General features: G+C 43.7%; 1 protein-coding gene across 2 annotated transcripts in view; it reads left to right on the plus strand.

Moving 5' to 3' along the window:
* The window catches only part of BSDC1 (BSD domain containing 1), a 176,434-nt gene that overhangs the window by 124,398 nt on the left and 27,954 nt on the right, over window positions 1–24,082 (plus strand). For both annotated transcript variants that reach the window (XM_085648396.1, XM_085648395.1), the window contains exon 10: window positions 13,422–13,525. In XM_085648396.1, coding sequence (XP_085504522.1) covers window positions 13,422–13,525 — 104 coding nt within the window. The remainder of the gene's footprint in view (window positions 1–13,421; window positions 13,526–24,082) is intronic.

Here is a 24,082-nt window from a genome sequence, read left to right on the forward strand (position 1 = left end):
GACGGTCAACATTACCAGTTCACAGTTCTCCCCTTCGGGGTCACCACCGCACCACGGGTGTTTACCAAATGCCTAGCAGTAGTAGCAGCAGACCTCAGACGTCAACATATTCACGTCTTCCCTTACTTAGATGACTGGCTGATAAAAGCCGCGTCCTACAACCAATGTGTGCAACATACAAACAGCACCATCCAACTGCTCCACCAGCTAGGCTTCACGGTGAACTACCAAAAGTCCCACCTCGTACCATCTCACACAAAGCAATATCTCGGGGCCACTATAGACACCTCCAAAGGTATTGCCTATCCAAACTCAGCCAGAATCGCAAGCATACAAGCCTTGCGCCAAACGTTCCTTCCTCAGCACTCTCTTCCAGCAAGAGTGTTTATGAAGCTCATAGGGATGATGGCATCTTGCATCTTCATAGTGCCCCATGCAAGACTCCACATGCGTCCACTCCAAGAGTGCCTAGCACAACAGTGGAACCAGGCCCAAGGACAGCTGACGGATCTGGTGTTGGTGGACGGCCGCACCCATCACTCTCTGCAGTGGTGGAACACCACAAACCTTTCCAAAGGGCGGCCGTTCCTGGACCCGGTTCCTCAGGTGATTCTAACAGCGGACGCATCGCTCTCCGGCTGGGGAGCGCACCTCCTACACCTCACAATGCAAGGTCTATGGACGCCACAGCAAAAGTCGCTCCACATCAACCATCTGGAGCTCTTGGTGACCTTTCTAGCCCTAAATCCTTTCAAAAACAGATTTCAGCCAAAGCAGTCCTCATTCGCACAGACAATTTGACTGCAATGTATTATATTCAATAACAGGGGGGGGGACACTCTCCCCAGCTCTCCCGCTTAGCCCAGAGCATATGGAGATGGGCAATTCCTCAAAACATCTTTCTCCTGGCACAGTACGTTCCAGGCGTACAAAACACCATGGCAGATCTGCTCAGCAGACAAACGCAACAACTTCACGAATGGGAACTGCATCCACAAGTTCTTCGCCCATTCTTCCACAAGTGGGGGCATCCTCAGATAGACCTCTTCGCCACCCACGAAAACAAAAAATGCCCAAGCTTCGCCGCCAGATACCCACACCTGTTGTCCAAAGGCAATGCGATATGGATGAACTGGTCAGGCAAATTTGCATACGCCTTTCCACCTCTCCCGCTAATTCCATTAGTGGTCAGGAAGCTACAACAGCACTCCCTCACACTCATTCTGGTAGCCCCAACATGGGCCATGGAAGCCGTGGTACACCACACTATTACAGCTATCGGGGGTACCACATCAAAAACTGCGCCTGTCCCCATGCCTCCTAACCCAGAACCATGGAGAAATCAGGCACCCGGACCCAGCTCAGATCAACCTTGCGATCTGGCTCCTGAAATCTTAGAATTTGGGTACCTTAACCTTCCCCCTGATTGCATGAACATTATCAAGGAAGCCAGACGTCCTACCACTCGAGCATGCTATGCCGCAAAGTGGAAGAGATTTGTTGTTTACTGCCGTAACAATACAATCAACCCTTTAGATGCATCCATACAGCATATCATATGCTATCTACTCCATCTTCAAAGGTGTAACCTGGCATATTCATCCATACGCCTACACCTAGCAGCGATTGCTGCTTACCTACAAAACAGACAGCATTTATCACTGTTCAGAGTGCCCGCTATTAAAGCCTTTATGGAAGGCCTTAAACGAGTAATTCCTCCCAGGGACCACCTTCCCCTGTATGGAATCTAAATGTAGTTCTTACAAGGCTAATGGGTCCGCCCTTCGAACCAATGCATAAATGTGAGCTACAGTTCCTCACCTGGAAAACAGCTTTCCTCGTAGCTATCACTTCCCTTAGAAGGGTTGGTGAAATACAAGCGTTCACTATACAGGAACCCTTCTTACAAATACATCACAGCAAAGTGATACTTCGTACAAATCCAAAGTTTCTGCCCAAGGTCATTTCCCCCTACCATCTCAATCAATCGGTGGAATTACCTGTTTTTTTCTCGCAACCTCAATCTGTTGCGGAAAGGGCTCTACATACACTTGATGTTAAGAGGGCTTTACTGTACTACATACAGAGAACACAACCTTTCAGGAAAACTAAACAATTGTTTGTTTCCTTCTCTCCACCGCATAAAGGCAACCCCATCTCTAAATCAGGGATAGCTAGGTGGATTGTAAAGTGCATACAAATTTTCTATCAAAAGGCAAAAAGAACATTATCTGTTCCACCTAAAGCCCACTCTACTAGAAAGTTAGGGGCTTCTATGGCTTTTCTAGGGAACATACCCTTAGATGACATCTGCAAAGCAGCCACATGGTCAACACCGCACACCTTCACAAAACATTACTGTGTAGACGTGCATTCCAAGCAACAAGCTAGTGTGGGCCAGGCTGTACTAAAGACACTATTTCAAACCGCTGCAACGGATACCGGTGGTCGCCGCTAAGGTTGGGTACTGCTATATAATCTATGCTAAGTGTACAATCTGCAGCTCATATGCCTCGAACGGAATATGCTACTTACCAATGTGCATCTGTTCTTGGCATGTAGAGCTGCAGAGTTGTACACGCCCACCCGCCTCCCCGGCTACCTGTATCCGTTCCAGTCCATCTTATTTAGATACAACACACATGGGTTTCTCACTGTTATTACTACGCTCCATCATTTCCCTGTTGGCGAAAAACAATCTGAGGATGGAGCCGAAGCCCATGCGCAGTACGGACCGAAGGAGGAGTCACCGAACTCGTGACTTCCAAAGACTGTCCAAAGAACAAAAACAAACTGCAAACATCCGGGCCCAACACCAAATGGCGATCTATGCTAAGTGTACAACTCTGCAGCTCTACATGCCAAGAACAGATGCATACTGGTAAGTAGCATATTCCTTTTGGCCGAGATCAGAGAAATGTTTGTACTTCCCTTGACAGGTGTCTGGATCTGGTTACCCCTCTGTTTGTTTGTAATACATCATAGTTGTGTTGTCAGAAAAAGAATGGTTGATGCTAATATTGATGGGTCGAGGTATTTTAGGGCTTGCTAAAATACCTTCAGCTTTAGCATAATGATACTAAAGCTTTTCTTCTGAAGACCACTTTCCTTGAACAGTGTGTGTGTGCTCTGAACAATTTTCCATCAAAGCATCTGCTTAAGGTTTCTAGAATCCTGTTCCATCTCTTAACACCACCACAAATGGGTCCTAATGGCATTATTGTACATTTTAATCTTTTCCTCCCAGTCTCTTGAATTTTGTGTTCATCAAGGGGATGCATGAGCAGATTGGTTGGGTGCTAGAAGCCTGTAGGAGACCATGATGCATTAGAGGGCGGAAACTTGTCTCACCGATGAAATGGGAACCTTCTTCAGAGAGAGAATTTTCAAATATATAGATGAATCTTTTCTCTGACGAAAGCATTCTTGCCTGTTGTGTGTGCAATGTAGTTCCTATGTACTGTATACTCAGAACTGATTATACATTTAATTTAGAAGGGTTGTTCTGAAGGTCCTTATCCGTAAGAATATTCATTGTTGACTGAAGTTCCTGTTGACGTTTCTGAGCTGAGCCAGTTTTCCAAATACAGATAAACCAAGAAGCCCTTTCAACTTAGGTCAGTTGCTACTGACACAATGCACTTGGAGATCACCAGTGGAAATTACTTGAGTTCAAACAGAAGAACTATGCATTGGTAGCCTGTGCACATGCCTGCAGGAATTACCTGTGATTCTTGAATACTGGAATGCCTTTCAGTCTCCTGGATGAAGACGGGGGGATATTTTTTGGAGTGTAGTCATCCTTCATTTCTTCTTCTTCACACATTTCTGGCACATTTGAAATCTAGAAGGGGCAATAATCCAGGTTTGGGATTCTTTTCTTTACCTGGAAGCTTTAGGAGTATATGCTCTTGTGTGTTTTTTTTCCTTCTTTTGAGTTTCAGCATCCACTGTGCTGCATTCCTGTGAATGCTAAGAATATTTGTATGTCTGTGTTTTCTGCCTTTAAAAATACTCCTTTCTAGGTGTTGTTGATGTTGCATAGGCTGTTCTCTATGGTAAGAAATCATTAATCTCTGCCGCAACCTTTGAAAGTTTTCTTGGGAACTCCTTGCACTTCTCAAACCTCAAGGATTTTGAGGTTTCACATTTGTTCCATGCATTGGATTTTCTTATCAGTAAATGTGCCAAACATATAACCTGAAAAAAGAGGACTCACAGTTTTCCTGGGCTCGAGGAGAAACTATTGTGAGAAAGAGCTATGAGTACCATTTCCTAGAGGGCCCATGAACAATACCTTGTGCCGATGAATCTTTGGCAGCACTAATAGTTCAGTCAGATGGCAACGTCTTAGAATGTTATTCCTCCCTATTCTTTGTCTATTCTTTGTGGGCAGACACTTGATGAAGTGATCTAAAGAGTTCCAAAATTTCTCTCTTGAATTTTGCTAGTAGCACTTTAGAGCTAGCAGCTCATTGCTTTGGCCAGCTTCTTATAAATCACATTGCAGACTGAGGCCATCGTCTTGCTGTCTTTTTACTTGATTAGCTGAAGACATTGACCCAAGTGTTTTGTAGCATTTCCTAGCTGCCGATATAATCAGGGAATCATGGGGTGGAGTTTTCCTCAGGAAGACTGGGTCAGAAAAGTAAAGGTTGTAGGCTCCAGTAGTCCCGGAGCTATTGCTTGTACCATCTGGCTTGTGGTTTTGGACTCCGATCTCAAATATTGAAAGGTTACTTCAGCATTAGGTCGGGTTACTTCAGCATTAGCTTGCCGATGTCAACCCATGGAATGTGACACTCGTACGCCATAGACACACTCAGAGGAGTTGACTATGTACTCATGACTGCCCTGAGAGGATGATGAATATGACAGAGCAATATCTCTTCCTTGAAGCAATCCCTTGGGATGAAGAAGAGGCTCCAGTATCCTTGATTTAAGTCTCTTTCCTCTTCTCCTTTCCCTTGATAGATGTGACTGGAGCTCCTTTCTTCTCTTCTTGCGAGCGTCTTCTTTCTCTACTTTCACATTTGGTCTGTGCTTTCTGATTTGTGTCCTTTTAAAGGGAGGTGGTAGTGGTGATAGATCAGCAGGAGGAGGAGAAGTTTATAAAGAAGGCAGAGTGAGCAGTGGAGCGGAGACCATCACTCGAAGGCTGGGCTTTGTAGTAGTTTGTAATGCCCTCTACTGAGTGGTAGTAATCTCTTGACCTAGTAGTTGCTGAGAGATCGCCTCCTCTGTAGGTATGGTGAGCAATTTTTTAATAGAAAGTGAATTGTTTTTCTGACTAGTGGTGGGGGTATGATCTCTTGTTGCTGAACATGCCGTTAGTGACGTCAAGTAGCTTTATAGACCCCCAGTCACTATCTATCTCAATGGTAATGAGAACTTCAGCGTCAAGTTAGGGGTCCTGACTTCTGATGACTCACTGTTGACTACTTTGATGTGGAGTGCCTCAACTGGGAATGCTGAAGTGAGAGACGATCTGAGGGCCTTGTGGGGGGGTCAGACATTGTCGCACCCAGGTAGGATGGGCAGGGTGAATCCTGCCCCGCCCTTCTGAAGTTGGTAGACAATGAGAAGACGTATCCTGCTTCTCCCAGTTTAGCTATAAGGTGCGATTTCTCTGTCCGTGAGGAACATGTAAGGAATCTATAGTACCATCTAACCATTTTTATGGAGTGAAAATCAGGAGACTGAGGACTCTGATGTCCGCCTCATCCTTCCAGTACATACCCCTTCCCCCACTGCTCCTCAAGTGGCACTGTTAAAAATGGCTGACAAGGTGGCTCAAGTGATAGGATTAGGATGAGAAGACTTAATGCCTCAGCAAGAAACTTTTAATCAAGCAAGGATGGCCCAATAACCCCAGGAAAGCTGGGGCAAGGTGACAGATACAATAGAAAATGCTTCAAAAGGAGAATAGTTTTACAGATAAACTATAGAAAAAGGCATACATACTTTAACGTAACTACATTAACAATTCTTTGATAGACACAGATTAGGTGGTGTCTGGTAGCTCAAGTTTGCAAGAAATCTATCCATTTCGATTATTCGTGAGGCTCTCAACACCAAGTCCTTTCAGCCTTAATGTTGTTCCCCTAAGTGATGTGAAGATTTTGGGCTGTTAAGTATGCATTCAGTTGAGTGCTTAATATTTCTGTTTTGTATGACTGCCTTTAAGTGGCTATTAGTGATTTTTGCATTATAGGTTCATGGCGTACACTAGACCTATTTTCCTTGTCAGCAGAGTTATTGCAAGTAGGTACTTAAGTGTGTGGACTGGATGCTATGTGATGGTTGTGGACCTTTTCCTCTGATGTTCGCAGACTGCCAGCCTTCCTTGGGTCTTGTATAACCCTGTTTCAGTGAAATTATGGTTTTAAGACACAGCTGTAGAAGTGTGATGTTTTGTATGGCATGTAGCTTTTTCTACTTTAAGATTGTTTACACTAGTGGTCCCTTTGTATAAATGTATTGGCTGCCTGGTTTTCCCTCATGGAATTAACTATCTTTTTATCAGTAATTAGGTACTAACGTGTTGAGAATGCTCTTGTGTCCAGTGGATGGCCTTAAGTACAAATAACAATAATCCTTGCTATCATTGCAAGAATTACATGGCCACAGTCTATACAACTATATTGCAGAATTTGAATAGTGGTTATTTGTTCAAATACATTTTAATCTTGTTCATGTTTCTTTTTTATGTGTGTGTTTATGGGCGCCTCATTTTCCTATGTACATTTAATTAAACTTTTTTTATTTCTAGCTAACTTGAGTTTACAGGGACACCATATCTGTGTCTAGCAAATAACTGTTAATGTGGTTATATCAAGGTATAAATGCCTTTTTTTCTAGTTTACTGATAAAAAATATTCTCATTTGTAAGCATTTTTTCATTATATGAGAAGAAACCTGGCAAACATCTTCTACTGTAAAGAAAACATGAAAAATGAAGAAACACAAAATATCTCAAGCCAGGGCAAAAACACCCCAAAATGGAATTATCACCTAAACAAAAAAGCTTTGGACCATGAATACACCTGCCCCCGTTACGAAGCCCAAAAAATCAGTTCTGACCGATTAAACCTGTTAACGGGCTGCCACTGCATAAAAGCCATAGCGCACCAAACTACAGACTCGGAAGCCCTGCCCTCGAACTCTGCGTCGAAACATTGTCCAATATAGAGGGCTCCACCAAATCAGATTCAGCACTGACGCATCGGACATTAGGTTTGGTTCGAAAGATAGAAGGAACAGTGCTTCGGCACCAACCTTACCGGCACCGAAAACTAAACATCTACTGGCACCGAAATGCTACACCTTTGAACTGAAAACACCACCGGAGACAATTCTCAAAACCATGCAAGAGCGGCTCTATTTGAGGCAAAAATGTTGCAAATTCAGCCCGGAAGAAAATTATTCTCCAATCCACAACGCCATGACCCTCTAAGAGACAACTGTCATTTGAAGAGGCTGTTGATGCTGCAGCTCAACCTCTCAAAAGGAAGAAAAAGGACATTGCCACTAGCCCTTTACGCATTCCTCTTCCTACCTCTCCAATTTTGCCAACACCACCTTTACCCTCCACTCCACCACCCACTACACCACACCAATCTGAAGAAGACTATTTCTCACCACATTCACCAATATTAGAGGACAATGATAATATAGGAGAGGACACACATCCTGGGGACCCATGGGATGCCTATGATATATAGGGTCACAACGTAATACAGATTCAGATCTCTATCCTGCACGCCCCTCCCCACCAGATGATGCTTCAGCTTATCAGGAATGAATAGCCAGAGCTGCAGCATACCATCAGGTGCCACTACATCAGGACGCTATTGAGGATTACGTCCTCTTTGAGACCCTCAATACTTCTCAATGAGGATCTCTATATTCACCAATGCTCAAAGGAGTGTTACATCTTGCAGATGTCCTTTTTAAAGACCCCGTTAAATCGTGACACTGGGGTAGCAAAATCTATGGGGGCCCTCCAACTTATTGTGGGTCTTTTTGTCGTCCAGCTTTCAAACGATGCCAGATCTGCCTCTACGAACACTACAGGGCCCCCTACTAAAACCAAGGACAGTCGTCCACTTCTAAAACACAGGCCCATGTAGAGACAGCAATAACAAAGCCCACAGTTGCAGAAATTCTACGTGTACCGCAAATACAAACAATAAACGTCCCCCTGAACATCTAACACAAGTTGGGGGACGTCTTAAACACTCTTACACTGCATGGAAATCCATCAAAACAGATCAATGGGTGTTGGACATTATCCAACTTGGTAACTGTCTGGAGATTATTACCACTCCTCCAAATATCCCACCCTCAAGCACAAACTATCCATACACCACCAAGCCCTCGTCAAACAAGAGATTTCTTTTCTCTTACTCAAAGGAACCATGGTGCCAGTTCAACTTCAACATCAAGGAACAGGAGTATATTCACTATACTTTCTCATTCCCAAAAAGGACAGCACACTTCAACCAATTCTCGACTTCAGGCCCCTAAATCTCTTGATCCTATCGGAACATTTCTACATTATCACCCTTCAGGAAGTAATACCATTGCTGCAAAAGGGCGACTTCCTGGCTGCATTAGATCTAAAAGGCGCCTACTTTCATATACCCATCCATCCCTCACACTGCAAATACCTGCACTTTATCTTCCAACAAAAGCCCTAACAATTCAAAATTCTTCCCTTCGGAATCACCACCACACTATGGTATTCACAAAATGCATAGCTGTTGTGGCAGCACATTTGCGCAGACAAAACATTAACATATTTCCTTACTTAGACAATTGGCTTATATAGGCAAACAGCTTCCAATGTTTGCAGCCAACATACACAGGAAACACTCAACCTACTACATCAACTGCCGTTTACTATCCGCTTGCAAAAATCCCACCTACAACCATTCCAAATCCAACCTTATTCAGGGGCCACATTCTGTATGCACTGTTAGCATACCCAAATACAGCCTGAAGGCAAAACATTCTGACCCAGGTCCAACTGATTCAAACTGGGCTTCAAGTCACAGTCAGGACAGTAATGCTCCTTTAGGCATGATGGCATCCTGCATCGCAATAGTACCTCATGCCTGTTTACATATGAGACCGCTGCAAGAATGTGTCTCACGCCAATGGACACAGTCATAGGGTCAGTTACACTATCAAGTGTTGGTAGACAGCCGCACATATCACTCTGCAGTGGTGGAACTCACAAAACCTGTCCAAGGGGTGGCCGTTTCTACACATAGTACCCAAAGCCATTCTCACATCGGATGCTTAACTGAAAGGATGGGGAGCTCACCTTCAAAATCTTACAACTCCGGGTGTATGGGACTCCAAGTACCAGGGTCTTTGCAAAAAACAACCTAGAGCTTCAAGCTGTTCACCTGTCATTGAAAGCATTCCTGCCTCACCTGGAAAACAAGGTTGTCCTAGTCCGGACAGACAATATGATAACCATGTACTATCTACAAAAACGGGGGGCGGGACTCACTCTCTGCAATTATCGCACCTAGCCCAGGCCATATGGTGTGGTGCTTAGAAGTACATCACAACATTCATCTCCTGGCAGAACATATACCAGGGACAAACAATCACTTTGCAGACCTCCTCAGCTGCATGCAGCAACAAGTCCACGAATGGGAACTCCACCACAGAGTCCTCCTGCCATACTTTCACAAGTGGGGATTTCCGTAAATAGACTTGTTCGCAACCCCAGAAAACACAAAACACCTAAACTTCGCATCTAGGTTCCCGCTATCCAAGGGCAATGCTCTATGGATGAACTGGTCAGGGATATGTGCTACGCTTTTCCACCTCTTCCACTACTCCCATTTGTGGTCAGAAAGCTCAGGCAGACTAACCTCACCCTAATTCTCATAGCTCCAGCTTGGGCTTGTCAACCATGGTTCACCACACTACTGGAACTCTCACAGGTTTCCCATGAGAAACTTCCCCTCAACCCGGACCTTCTCATATTGAACCATGGCGAAATCAGACATCCCAATCCCAAGAAAATAAACCTTGCCATATGGCTCCTGAAGTGATAAAATGTGGGTATCTTAATCTACCACAACAATGTTTGAATATTCTTAAAGAAGCTCATAGGCCTACAACTAGAAAATGCTACTCTGCTATATGGAAAAGATTTGTTCTGCTGCAAATACATATAAAGCCATGCAGAAAGTTAATGCCAATACTGTTTTGCAAATCTGGACCGTATTTTTTTCTTTCTAAACTCAGTTTCTATTTGAAAGTGTGCTCCTGAAGTTTTGTTTGCCCAAGGGCTGGATAGAAATTCTGAAGAAGATAAAAAGATTTTTACAAATTAAATCTGTTGTCTAGCTGATTTTGGGTGCTGAGCAAAATATTATATCTAAAATTCTGGTTGTATGTGATCTCATAGTTAAAGATTTAATGGAATACCATTATTGACAAACCGTTTCATCTAAACACATAATGGAAATTTTCTGGATGAATGGCATCTACCAAATTCATAGACTTTTTTTTCCCCGAACTTGGCTTCTGCGTATTTATTTTTTTAAGCTGTAAATGAAATGGGTGTAGGTCTTTCTTTCAGAAACATTTTTGCTGAAGGTATTTATTTCAGTCCTTTACGTCAGAGGACATTATTACTTATTAATATATTTTACATTGTGTAACAATTACTTTGGATGCTTTTAATTCGCTGAACCCTCACCACCCTAACCACTAGCCCTCTCTGCCACCTAAAAACGGCACCCCATGCATAAACTTCACCCATCTCTGAACCCTAAACTCTACTAATAACCCTAAAATCCCTTTCAAAACCTAACCTCCTACGAACACTGAACCCTAAAAACTCCTAACCACAACTAAACTCCAGCCATCTGTGACACCTAAATTTCACCCATCCCTGAACCTTAAAGCCTTTTCTACTCCTAAACTCTAACCATCCCTCAACCTAGACCCACCCACACTACCCCTAAACTCCACCCATTCCTGAGCTCTAAAAAAACCTTTCTGCGCCTTAACACCACCCATCCCTGATCCTTTAAAATGCTGCACCTCCCCAAACTTCACTCATCCCTTAACCCTAAAATTAAAACCTCACCACCCCTCAAAACCACCCATTCATGACCCCAGAAATCCTTCTCACCCCTAAACTCCCCCAACCCTGAACGTTAAAAGCTGTTTCTACATATAAAATGCGCCTATTTCTGACCCACACCACCATAAACTCCTCCCATTCCCGAATACTAACCACCCTTCAACACCCCAAAGCTCCACCCATCACTGACACTTAAAAACACTCACCAGCCATAAGCTCCACCCATCCGTAAAACCTAAAAAATCTCTAAACTTCGACACACCACCCATCCCCGAACCTCAAAACCCCATCACCACACCTAAACACCACATATTTGTGAAACCTAAAAACCCCTCACCAACCCATGCCTAATCTCTTAAAAAAAAAAAGAAAAAAAACCTGAAACTTCACCCACCTATGAACCCTAAGAATCCCTCACCACCCTAAACACCATCCATTCTTAATCCCTAAAAATAAGTCACTACCTATAAACTTAATACATCCCTGAACCCTAAAACCCTTCACCACCCCTAAACTGCACTTATCTGTGAACCCTAAAAAACCCTCACCACCCTAAATGCCATCCATGCCTAACCCCTGCCTAAACTTCATCCATCCCTGAACCCTAAAAAACCATCATTGTCCAAAAACATCACCCATCCCTGACCCCCAAAACCTCACTACTACTAATTTTCACCGAAGTGTGTTTGAATTTTTTCTTAAAATAGTTTCTTTCATTTTCGATTTATTGGTATATCCTTAAAATTGTCTTTCCATCAAATTAGTTTTCCATGATTTAGTTTCCTCCAATGCGTTTTCTCAGTTTCTATTTTATTCTATGTAAGGCAAAGTTATGCTACAGTGAAACCTTCTTCATGGTGCCTTATTTCTACAAAATCTAAACAGATGGGTTTGTCTTTTGAACCAATAACATAGCTTGTATTGTAGCTTTCAGCACCAAACTTTTTTTCTGAAAATATAATTGTTAGACTGACTTTCGGTTTTATTTTTGAGTGTGTATGCCGCCCTAGATTGTCCTCCACCTTGATAGCAAGTTAGGTTGCCCCCCTCCCCAGCCTGGTGCCATAGCTGCATGGAGGCAGTGATTAGGTGAATAAATAATAACTGGTAAAGATTTGCTCTGAAAAAAATAGAGGTCCTCGTGGTCGCAAGCAATGCAGATTATTGGTTTAATACATTTTGGACATTGGGACCATTCCTACTCTGGTGGATTATTTGCCTAATTTGAGAATAAAGTATGTCCGACTTCTGTCACTGCACTTCAAATTACAACACAAAAGAAAGTTTCAACTTTGACTTGTGATTTAGAGCTGGTATTCTTACTACATTGATCGGGTGCATACTGCTTGGGATTGCCATGGAAGTGTTTCAAAGGCTGCTCTTTCATAGCTGCAGATAACCCGATTGAAAAAGCTGCAGATAATCTGATTAAAAAAGTTGCTCAGAAAATTGCAAATGGCAGCCTAATATGTTCTTGTACTTCCTCCGCATTTAAGAAACCGCACTGTCTGTCTGTCGAGGCCATAGTTTGGAGGCAATGTGAATAGTACATTCCTTGATATATGGAACAGCTCCACTATTCTTAACAGTCTGATTTAGCACTTAACCTCAAGTGCTCTGTGAGAGGCTGCCCATCACAAGGTTCCCAAATTTCAGAGGGAGAGGAGAGGCAGATGTGCCCCCTTTGTATCAGCCTTTTTGAGAACCACCACCTGACTCCTACTGTTCATGAAAAAATGTAATGCATGATTATTCCCGAAAAATTTCTAAATGGTTTCCTCCTCCTGTATATGTCCACCTGCAGTTTACTTCCATGCCAAGTCTTTGTGGATGTGTGTGGTATATGAAAGAGATAGATAGTAAATACAGATGTTGCATCTGCTGATCTCTATTGCTCAGCTTACCGTCTCTTAGCCCCCATCAGGTTATGACCCTTCCAAATGGTATTTGCATCACCCCCACCATAAACTGGTCCTCTAACTTGACACCATTTTTATGTTGCCCGCTGCTTGTGTTCCACTTTCACTGCTGCTTCTTGCCCTTCTCCCCCAGTGGGACCCAAAGAGTTCCCTTTGCTCACACTCGATGGGGGAGGGGTTAATTTTGAGTGAAAAATTGAATTGGGAATGTTAATAAATTCCCTAAACGAAAAGGAGGGTTATTTGAGTCTTGGCGTATTTGGGGGTGTGGGGAAGCAGAATAGAATTGAGGGGAGAGAGCATTTGGAATGGAATGGACTATGTAGCACAGTAAGACTTGTATAAATTGTATCCTTTATGATTCACATGAATTTTGCTTTTAGGCTCCAGTACTGATGTCAGCGAGGACTGGGAGAAAGAATTTGATTTGGACATGACAGAAGAGGAAGTGCAGTTGGCGTTATCAAAGGTGGATGTTTCTGAGGAGGTAAGGACTTTGAGTAACTGACCATTCTGACAGATCCATCTTTGGAGCCAGGTAAATCTGTGCTTGTTACGTTTTGATTGGTTGGGTGGTTCTAAAAGGGCAGTGTCTCTCTGCTGCGTCCCTTGCGTGACATAGCTGTCATAAGCCAGGCTTGTCAGTGCTGCTTTCATGGTTGGCTAAGAATTCAGCTGGGTAAAATAAGAGCAATATAAACTTAACATGTCAAGCTTTTTTGTTCAGAGTGACGTGTGAGAACTAAATGTTTACTGTGAAGTCTTATTGCTTTAAGTTCTATTCTGCTGCTCTGCACAGACTGGTGTTAAGTATCAGGGGCTCCACTTATGGAGTGGCACATGTACCCTGTTCTCTTCAGGATGGTTGTGCCCTTTCTCAGACTCGCTGTAGCAACAAGCCCTTCTTGCAGATGCAGAAACAGACATCTTCATCAATAGAACTGCTCTCATTGGACGAACTAAGACCAGCTCTGTTTGTTGTAGCAGCTCCTCCGACCACGAGTATAAGTAGCTCCTAAAGGCAAGAATTTGGAAAAATAAGCAAGATACATAGTTTTTGTAATACTTGAGTTTTTAAGACAATAGTGAAACCAAATCACTTTTCAGTGTTCCTGTAAGGACCAACGTCTGTTGAAATGTAGCCTCTCTTTATTTATCTGCGATTTAATTGATCTCAGTACTTTCTGAAATTCACCCTCTAGGGCGCAGGCTTTTCTGTTCGAGACCAAAGAATTGCCTTTAATAAAAATAACTGGATGCCACAACCCACAATAAACAATAATTCTAGGAGCCTTGAAAGTATAAATTACTTTTTAGCAGCAATGGTTAATTTATTTGTGAATATGAAATTTCCGAACAGTGAAAACCAAGCTTGCAGTGGCGCAGGGTTCTGAAGTTCCCATTTGGCAATCTGGAAATAACAGACAGCAGTTGGAGTTTTTACTTTTTACCACAAGGGGTAATGGTTTTCACTGGCCCTTTATTTAGTAATGCATTGTCCGCATATTTACGCTCCGATTTGTTACCTTAATCTCCCAATTACAATATGGCATCTTCAAATCTTATTTGGATGAGTCTGTTTCCTTAATTGATTTCTGAAGGCCTCCTATCATTGTGTGACACGCACAACAGACTTTAATGGCCATTTACAAAATTGATATGAGAGAATATTGACAATTTATGCAGCATTAATTTGGCAGCCTGGAAGTGCTGCTTCATGTATGTATTAATACATCTTAAGTGTGAGCTTCTTTTTAATTGATAATTTGAGTGGGCAAAATAATCTGTTTTGCAGGGGTTCTAGATTCATTTATAGGCCTGAGATAGTTCTCATTTTCATTTACCTACTTATGAAGTCAGAAGGTTCCTCCTCTCTGCATTGTTCAGCTCCTCCTTTCTTCATACAAACTACCCATCTTCTCTCTGTTTGGCCTTCAATACCCATCCATCTGGTGGTCTGAAGGAAGATCCTGATGGGAAGGGTCAATGTGACTGTTAAGAGATCGGCCTTGATAAGGTCAGAACTGCCAGTGTGCAAGGGCTTTTCCGTTGCTGTGTCAAATCACTTTAGAACCAACGCATAATTGGACGGGCATTGACTTGTAGAAAGTAAGGTGTATGGACGGCATAAGTCAACATGACTCAGTAAAACAGAACATGTGCAATACTCATATTGGTAATTTACGATTAAGGTTACATTTGTGTTTTTTGTATATTTTCATATTTTGTGTCCAGTTATGGATGTTGTGATCAGTTCATAACAATACAGTAATTGCAGCATCTGAGAAATAACTTAATTCAAGGAGGGAACTATTTTGGAAAATGCCATGACAAATACTTTAAAGTGCACAAGTGATATATATAGACCTTCTTTTACAAGCAGTATTACTTATTTGGGACATTGAAGCATGTTGAATGCAGAAAGAGTGACCAATCAAAAAGTAGTTGAAGTCACCAAACAAATCACGAATATAATTTCAACACTGTAGTGTCCAAAGTCCAAACGTACATTCTTCCTTTAGTCCATTGATTCCAGGAAATTGATATATATTCCATTCAACTTTTATTCTTGCGTCTTTCACAATAAGTGCCCAGCCAACGTGTTTCGGTCTTACAACAGGACTTCATCAGGGATCCAAACTCTAATGATTCTTGTAGACCACATCATGGATATTATTCAATTCCCATTTCATTATTTAGGGAGGTGGAGTATTATGTTGTGATGTTGGATGCAGTATTGTCATAGGCCCTAAAGATGGTCCATGGATTCACAATAATAAATCCTTAGCTCAGTCCTGGTAGAATGGCAAAGAGCAGTTAGGCTTTACTAGATGAATGTGTATTAAGCATTGTAGGGTACTAACATGGATGATAAAAACTGACACGCCTCAATAGAAATCAGTCACCAATTTATAAAAATAAAGTGTATGTTTGTCTTAATTTAGACTCCAAAACAATGTGATCAGATACATATAACTGAGTTATGGATTTTAAAAGAAAACATAAATCACAGCAATCCACTACTGCAGAACGTTTGCATTGCGATCAATGGGAGAAAGTGGTAGTGACAATCAGTCACTTCAGTTGCGTGGAACCCAGGGAGGGTTAAGGTGGTGTGGGTCCCTGGACCAAGCCACGACAGTCAGTCCAATTTTACTTGTCCCGTGGAGATCGGGTGCAGAGTTGTCCTGGCTGTCCTTGGTGGTGAATGAGAGCTGTGGGAGCGCTGCTTTTTACTGCAAACTCAGTACTGCCGGGATCAAGATGCAAAAACACAACTATGGGGTTGTTGTTGACGTTAGTCGAAGGTCTTATGGGGTTCTCTCTAGGTGCAGCGTCGAGTGCAGGGATCAGTTGCTGGACTGGAGACCAACAAACCTTGGCAACTGTAAAATTGTTAGAAAGGTACTTTGACGTCCAGTGGTCCCAGAGAACAAAGTAGCTGCCTGTAACTTTGTGGAAGACAGGACTACAGTTCCCACGATGCACTAGACCATCTGGATTTAGCTGATCCCTCGAACAACCCAAAGGCCAGTGATTGTTTGGATCCAGAGAGATGTTTTACCCGCAGTTTGCATGGGACTAGGTCACTAGTCCAGTGGAATCTGAGGGTGCTTCAGGCTCTCACAGGTGTCTCTCTGTCTGGGGGATCTGAGAGTTAGCCTAGAACGAGCAGGGCTGGACTGGCAATAGTGAGCACCAGGTGTTTTCCCAGTGGGCTGGCATGGTGGGGGCCGGTTTGGGCCCATGGGGGACGTTTTTGTTACGGGGGCCTGCAATATCTGCCCCTGTAACAAAATCGGTGCTGAAACCGGCCCTAACAAACAGCTCGACCGCAGTCCTCCTTCCCCCCCCCCCTTCTCCCTCAGGGGGGCCAGCCAAGCTGTTTTCCAGGACTGGTTTTGGTCCCAGTTCGGCCCTGAGAACGAACCTCAATCAGGCAGTTCCAGGAGCGTTGCCACAGGTGCAGAGTATCCCTCTTTTGGTTCATGCAAGTACTGTCGTCGTTGACACAGGTCTCTTCTTTGTCCTCTTTGATGCAGGTTGATTCAGAACTGAGGTTCAGGTGTCGGGTGCGGGGGGGGTCCCTTAAATCCTAGATTTACTGGAGATAGGGGTGTGCGAGCAAGTAGCCACTGGGCTGCTAGTCCCTGCAGCTAGTCCTCCCCAGAAGTGACCACATCTGGGGTGTAGGTCACCTTTTCTACCCAGAACCCACTATTTCTACCACTTTTAAAAATGACAGAAGTCTTCTTTAGCTGTACAGACTAGGCAGCTCACCATAAAGGTGTGGCTAGCCATCTGGATACCTAATTTCCTGCTTGTCCGGGAGCAAATGTGCCTGGGGCAGGGGGAGGGCTGTTACCTCCCTTGGAAGGCAAGTCTGATTCAAATCAGAGGCAGTGTAGCCCTTGAATTTCAACACCTAGATGTGCCACTTCACTCGCCATCGTGAGAGGGAGGAGGTGTGACCTCCTTCCTGCTCAGGTCTTTGTCCTTGACTCCTGGGAGTGATCACACTGCCTGGCAGGAGGTCAGAATCCTATCCTTTAAGCAGCAAGCACGGGCTGCCAGCCAGAGCACAGAGAAGCTGGGGCAGCCAGGTGGGATTTGTGTCAGGGGTGATGAGGCTCATTGTTTGATAACAAACACAACCTATTTAGGCGGTACTATAATGGGGATGCCGACCTTGGGTTTTCCCGGGTGCCAGCTCATATTATCCTATGTACCGCCTATCACTTATAGTGTACTTTAATGATAAAGGCCACTTTAGGGACAAATAAGCTTGCACTCACATGCCCACACCATTAATATAAGGCACCCTGAGCTCAAAAGGTCTTCCTTAGGGGTGACTGACATAAATTAAAAGCAGTGCATAGGCGTTGCCTCACGTGGTGAGGGCAAAGTCAAAACAGAGCAGTTTACACAGTTCCTGCAGTCTGAAATGGCAAGCCCACTGTCATTAGTTCAGTTGGGCCACTCGGGGTGGCTCAAACAGTGCTGCAAGCCCTGTTGACCCCTTTACCGCCTATGTTCTGGGTACCATTGCTACCCGATACTAGGTACTTATAAAGGGGGACGGGGATATGGTCCTTGTCAATTGGGGTTGCCAATTTACACATAACAGTTTTAGAAAGAGAGCACTTGCGCTGGGGCCTGGGCAGCAGGTTCCAGTGCATTTTCAGAGTCATAACCATCAGTGTTCGATGCAAAAAGGTGGTGGGGTTACCATACAAAAAGGACACTTTCCTACAGATTAGTATTCCAGTTGCACTCTAAACCTTCACAGACCTATACCCATTATGTTAAGGTCTTTACAGAAATAGAGAATTTGGATCCCGGATGAAGTCCTGCTGTAAGGACGAAACACAATGGCTGTGCTGGACCCTTATTGTGGAAGATGCGAGAATAAAGTTGAATGGAAGATATATCAGTTTACTGGAATCGTCAGACTAAATGCTGAATTTAAATGTTTGGACTTTGGATGCTACAATGTTGCTATATTTGTGATTTGTTTGGCGATTTCAACAACTTTTTGAGTTCTCCCCCCCTATTGCTGCATTTATTTGTTTGGGTGGGGTTTCTTGGGCAGTGGAACCTCGGCGAAAATACCCTTGGGAATTAGATGTAATTAGACACTGGTGCATTTTAGCCTTTATTGCTGATGTTTTTTATGGAAGCATAATGACCTCATGATTTTCTCTTAACAAAAACACATTTTGCTCAAATTGACTCTTTTTTTTATTTCAATGCAAGTAAAATGTGTTGTTCCTTAAGCTAAATCTTCTCACTTCATCAATTCATTCTTTACATGGAACCCCTGAGTTGAGTGGTCCCAGAAAAAGTACATATCCGTGCACCAACAAATTGACACTCAGTTGAATCTCAAAGTCTACGACCCTCTAAACATTTCATCCCTAAAGAACGTCCTAGAGAAACTAGTAAGCTGGATGTCTGCTTTTCTAAAATTGATTTTTAACAATGCCCCTCTATAGTCCAATAATGGCTTATACCCTTCTTCATTGGTATTACACACTCAGTAGTCCCAATTGCATATCACTTGGATTTACAAAAAATACCATTCTTGACCTATTCATGCACTTCAGTATGCTTTCCATCAGTTTCACTTCTTGAGGACATTTAAAACTTGAATTCCCATTGAATCTTTCTGAACTGCAGTGCAGTCACATGTACTGTCAAACTTGTTGGAGCAAATGTGTTCATAGTTGGTCTACTCAAAACCACGACTACCTAACTCAAGGCCACCCTTCTAACAGCATCACGGTATACAAACGTAAAACTTCTACACTGAAAAGCATGAATTAATTGAACAATAGCCTACATAACCCATAGGTGGAACCAGGTCTCACAGGCTGTTAGACTGAACATATATCTACTGTCTGTCGGGAGGAAACTCTAAACTTTCTTATCTGAAAAAGCACCTTTCTACCACTGAAACCCTAGTCTCATAATTGAATCTCCTTATATCCTAATTCACAGTTTCCCTCTTATCTTTATAATTTTGTCTTGACAGGAGTCCCTCCTTTTTAGGTCGAAGACATAATTGCTTTCTCCTCTTCCTGATGTATCCCATACTTTCCACAGTTTAGTCTTCTATAATTTCCAAATGGTTCCATTGTCAGTTACAAAAGTCAATTCTCCATCATGCCTCCCGTGCCTGACATGACTCAGAGAGTCACCAGTGTTTGACTCTTGCCATAAGTTGTTGCATAAATGTACAGTGCATGTAATTATCTTTCAAAGCACATCAAACTATGTAAAACCGATCCTACCATCTCAGCATTTTGGAGGCTTTCTCCGGATAGATGGATAGATGTCACAACAGTGTACATAGGCTTGTTACGTACCTTCTAGAATATAAAATAATTTGTGGTAGGGTTAATGCTTCTGCCTGGCACAAATCTAGTTTGATCAGGGTGTATTCGTTCTGGCTGTAATTTCAGCAAACTCGTGACCAGATGATCTCCTGGAATTTTGCTGTCTGGTTTAAGTATCGATAGTGGTTGTTAAGACTTGATGTTAGTTGGGTCACAGCATGGCTTGCACAGAGCCTCAATGATAGCCACCCTTGTGTGGTGGGGTTGAGATGTATTATCCTTTGCAAATATGCATACTTTGTGTAGTCGTGGTGCTAGGATATCACTAAATGCGGATTTAGAATTCTATGATAAACCATCGCTTGCTGGGTTTCTAACTTGTGCTAACGATTTTATGACACTACCTTTTCTTGTACAGTAATGGGTGCCTTTAATGCATTTTTTGCATCCGGGCCAGTCCGTTCAACATAGCTCACTCAGTTATCAATTTGTTTTCTAGGTTGTGTGGCTGAGTTCAACTGGGTGTATAAATCTGCATCAATGCCAATTGAGAGTAAATTGGTCTACCATGGTCCACCTTCAAGATGTGGAAATGGTGTGCGTCCAGTGGGCTTAATTTAGACACAGGCAGTTATTTTCTTTTGCCTTCAGAATGTTGTTTGTGATCATTTTCACAGTAGCCAAATATCTTCATTTTTCCTTACAGTTGGCTATGCTATGTTCTTTTGCCTCGTATGGTCAGTCACCAGTGTATGGTCTGCTGTCACTAATTTCTCTACTTTTCTCATGTCGCATTCTAGGTTCTTTTAAGGTCTCTATTTATGTTCTTGGGAACTCCACATGAGGTGTTTGCACAGATACTCTCCTCCCAACCCTCCCCCAGCTCAATACCAGATGACCTTGAATACCTCCTATAGGAAACTAGGTTTTTGTTGCAGTGTCGCCCACTCCACTCTTTGCTTGGTATTTGATGCAACTTTGACTTAAGTCCACTGGGTTCCTGCTAACCAGGTCCTTAGTGCCAGAATTATTTTCCCCAAAACAAGTTAACTGGTCAATTTATCCCCAACTAACCACGCTTTAAGCACCTTGGTACGTCCCTAGTAAGTGGTACCCCTGGTAAATAGGGCATAGGTACTAAAGAGGTTCCCTAAGAGCTGCAGCATATATTGTGCAAATCTAAGGACCTCAGCACCAAGTTCATGCAGATTGCTATTGCAGGCTGCGTGACAATGTGCTCTAAAAAGAGAAAATGCAACATAGCACACTTCTTGTGTGCCATGTCCCCTAACATGTTATGTAATATTTGTCACCCTTACAGCCCTAAGGCAGGGTGCATTATATTACATGTGAGGACATATCTGCATGAGCAGATGACGCCAAAAATCTCCAGAAATGTGCGCTTTAAATTAACTACTATATCCTACACCGATCATATCTTAACCCTGAGAGGATCAGGCGATATGTTCAAGTAGATGAGGCAGCTTGCCCTAGATGCAGGGAAAGAGAAGCGCACATATTCCACATGTTTTGGGCATTCTCCTCCCTGCGTGGTTTTTGGGAGGAGGTCACAGCAGCGATCGCAACTGTAATTGAGAGGAAGGTTCCCTGTTCCCCTAGACATTGCCTAATAGGGTGGTTTACACATTCAGCTAAAACCAAAGTTACTGGCAAATTTCAGGACCTAGCCTATGTAATAGCCAAGTGTGAAATTGCGCGACATTGGAAGGCACCAGGAGGGCCCTGAATAACTGCATGGATTAGGGACAAAAAAATGGCTGGCTGTAAGGGAAGGTTACTACTGAGGGAGGCTAGACACAGCATTGGCACTCTAGAGACAACCAGGGCCTGGGAATCGCTAGTGGATGGTTTTGTCATCCCAGAATGTGAAACCCACGTGGCTTTGCCTGCAAGATCGTAGCTACTGGAAGTGCGACAGCGCGTATTAGGCCCTCATTGCTGGTCTGGCGGGTCTCCTACCTCTTTGGCACACTGACGAGCAAGACATTGAATACCATGCCCATTAATTAATATACATTAATCCCTAGGGTACAGGGATGTATCACCCTTACTATTAATTTTGCGATGTTGTACTGACTCACTGGGGAAAGGGGAGGGAAAGGAGGGTTGGGAAAGTTTGATACAGTGCTGTTGTGTTGTCAACACTTGAATGTGCCAATTGTATTACTTCAGTAAGATATTTGTTCAGAAAAACCCTAATAAAATTTGTTTAAAAAAAAAAAAAAATCTGCAGTTATGCCTCTGTGCTGCCCAGTTCAATTACTGACAGTACAATTGAACAGGGAAGCCATCTTAAGATTTGTACTGGGCACTAGTCAAAACGAGTTTTCCAGCTACACAGTGGCTCCACTGACACATGTGCTGTTTGGCATCAAGCACCTCATATTAATAAACCCACATTGATTCTAGTGATGGATTTATTAATACATGCACCCAGAGGGTACCCTAGAGGTACCCCCCTGAAACCTACTAGCCCTCTAGTGTGCTGGCTGACTGGTCCAGTCCAGCTTGCCACTACAGACAAGTTTCTGACCCCTTAGGAGGTGAGAGCCCTGCTCTCAGAGGATAGAAACAATGTCTGCTACGGAGAGAGGTTTTTTACGCTTTCTCCTCCAAGAAGGCTGGTAAAGCAGCACGTCCAGGCAGGAAGCTTCAAAGACTCCTGCTGCCTTTGATATGCGACCCAAGGCTTCCCAAGCAGGGGAGATTTCACCTCCTGCCCAGGGCCCACCGGGCTCATCTGGCCCCAGGACAGATGGAAAAAAAATAGCTATACAGGGGGCGTATTGCACTGCCAGGCTGGATTCACCTCTAGGGTGAACAGCCTGAAGTCAACACGCAGTTAGGAATTCTGCTATGTTGTGTGTGGTGGAATTAGAAATTCTGGGACAGGGTAATGCACACTCCCCAAAGGAAGCAATCCTTCTAGAAAGTGTAGTGACCCCAGGGATAAGTAGCCCATTTGCTACTACCGCTCCCCCCCCTTAACGCCCCCAAATGGAATATTTAGGAGACCCCTGATACCAGGAATGCAGATTTTGATGGACACAAAGGAGTGGAGTAGGCACAGAAGACTGCTGACCCGAGAACAGAGGAACATGATTGTCTTGGCGCCAACCCTGACAGCCTGACTGTTGAAACTGACCCTCGTAGAGCAACCAACTCGTACTGCCGCTGTGCAGCCTCCTAGAAACCTAGGGAGCTGCAAGTGCTTTGCCAATCACCAAAGAAAATCCTATGGAGAAGGGGAGGAGCTTATCCCCTGCAGTCGCAGACACCAAAGAAGCAAGGTCTGGTTTGTCGCTATCAAGGCTTGTTGTGACCAGTCCAGACACCAACGCCGAGGAAAACCAACCTGCACGTCGAGGGAGTTCGGGAACAGTAAGGCCCTCATCAAGTGGCCCAGCTGTCCTGTTTAGCCCCTACTTCAGAGTCAAAGAAAAAGAGGGAGTCCATGACCGCCGCCAGCTGACACCTCAAAGCACCTCTGCAACCGTGCCCCACAGCCTGAGTCCAAAGGAGGTGACTATACCCTCAGGGTCCCAAGACCGACAAGAGCTGAGCCCACCCATGGATTTGGCCAACTGTGAGTGACTCCAGCACCAAACCGGACGCCAAAAGACATCACTGCACCCGAGCCCTGCAGCCCGAAGAGAAGTGGACCGATGGTGTCCCTACGTGCCAGAAAATCTGAATGTCAAGCCTCTTCTGGGTTCCCCTGGACTGGCCCTCCAGTCCCAGCTTGCAGCCTCCTTCTGACCGGACCGTTCCCTATTGAAGTGAATGGGGCACCCGATGCTGTAACAGATCTCTGCACCCTGACGCCCCAGAGCCCCCCGAGGTGGCCTCTTGGTGTGGCCTTGGACCTTGTCCCATACTCACCTTAAGTCAAGAAGAACAGTACCATAAGTTGCTGTTAAATACGCCAATGCAGTACTAATTTCCCCCCCATATGGTAACATGAACCCTTCCAAAAATGTCACTGTCGACTTTTGAAAACTGTAAAAATTCATAACTCAAAAAGTACTTGTCTGATTGCGATGATCTTGGTATCTAAATTCATATAAAAGTATGTGTTATTTTTTATAAATTGGTGTCTGATTTCTTCATTGAGTGTGGATCTCACTTTCTGCCTTTGTGCGTGCAATAGGTTAGCATTACCCTCTGATAAGCCTAATTGCTTG

Source organism: Triturus cristatus, chromosome 3_2 (genome assembly GCF_964204655.1).
Source record: "Triturus cristatus chromosome 3_2, aTriCri1.1, whole genome shotgun sequence".
NCBI lineage: Eukaryota > Metazoa > Chordata > Amphibia > Caudata > Salamandridae > Triturus > Triturus cristatus.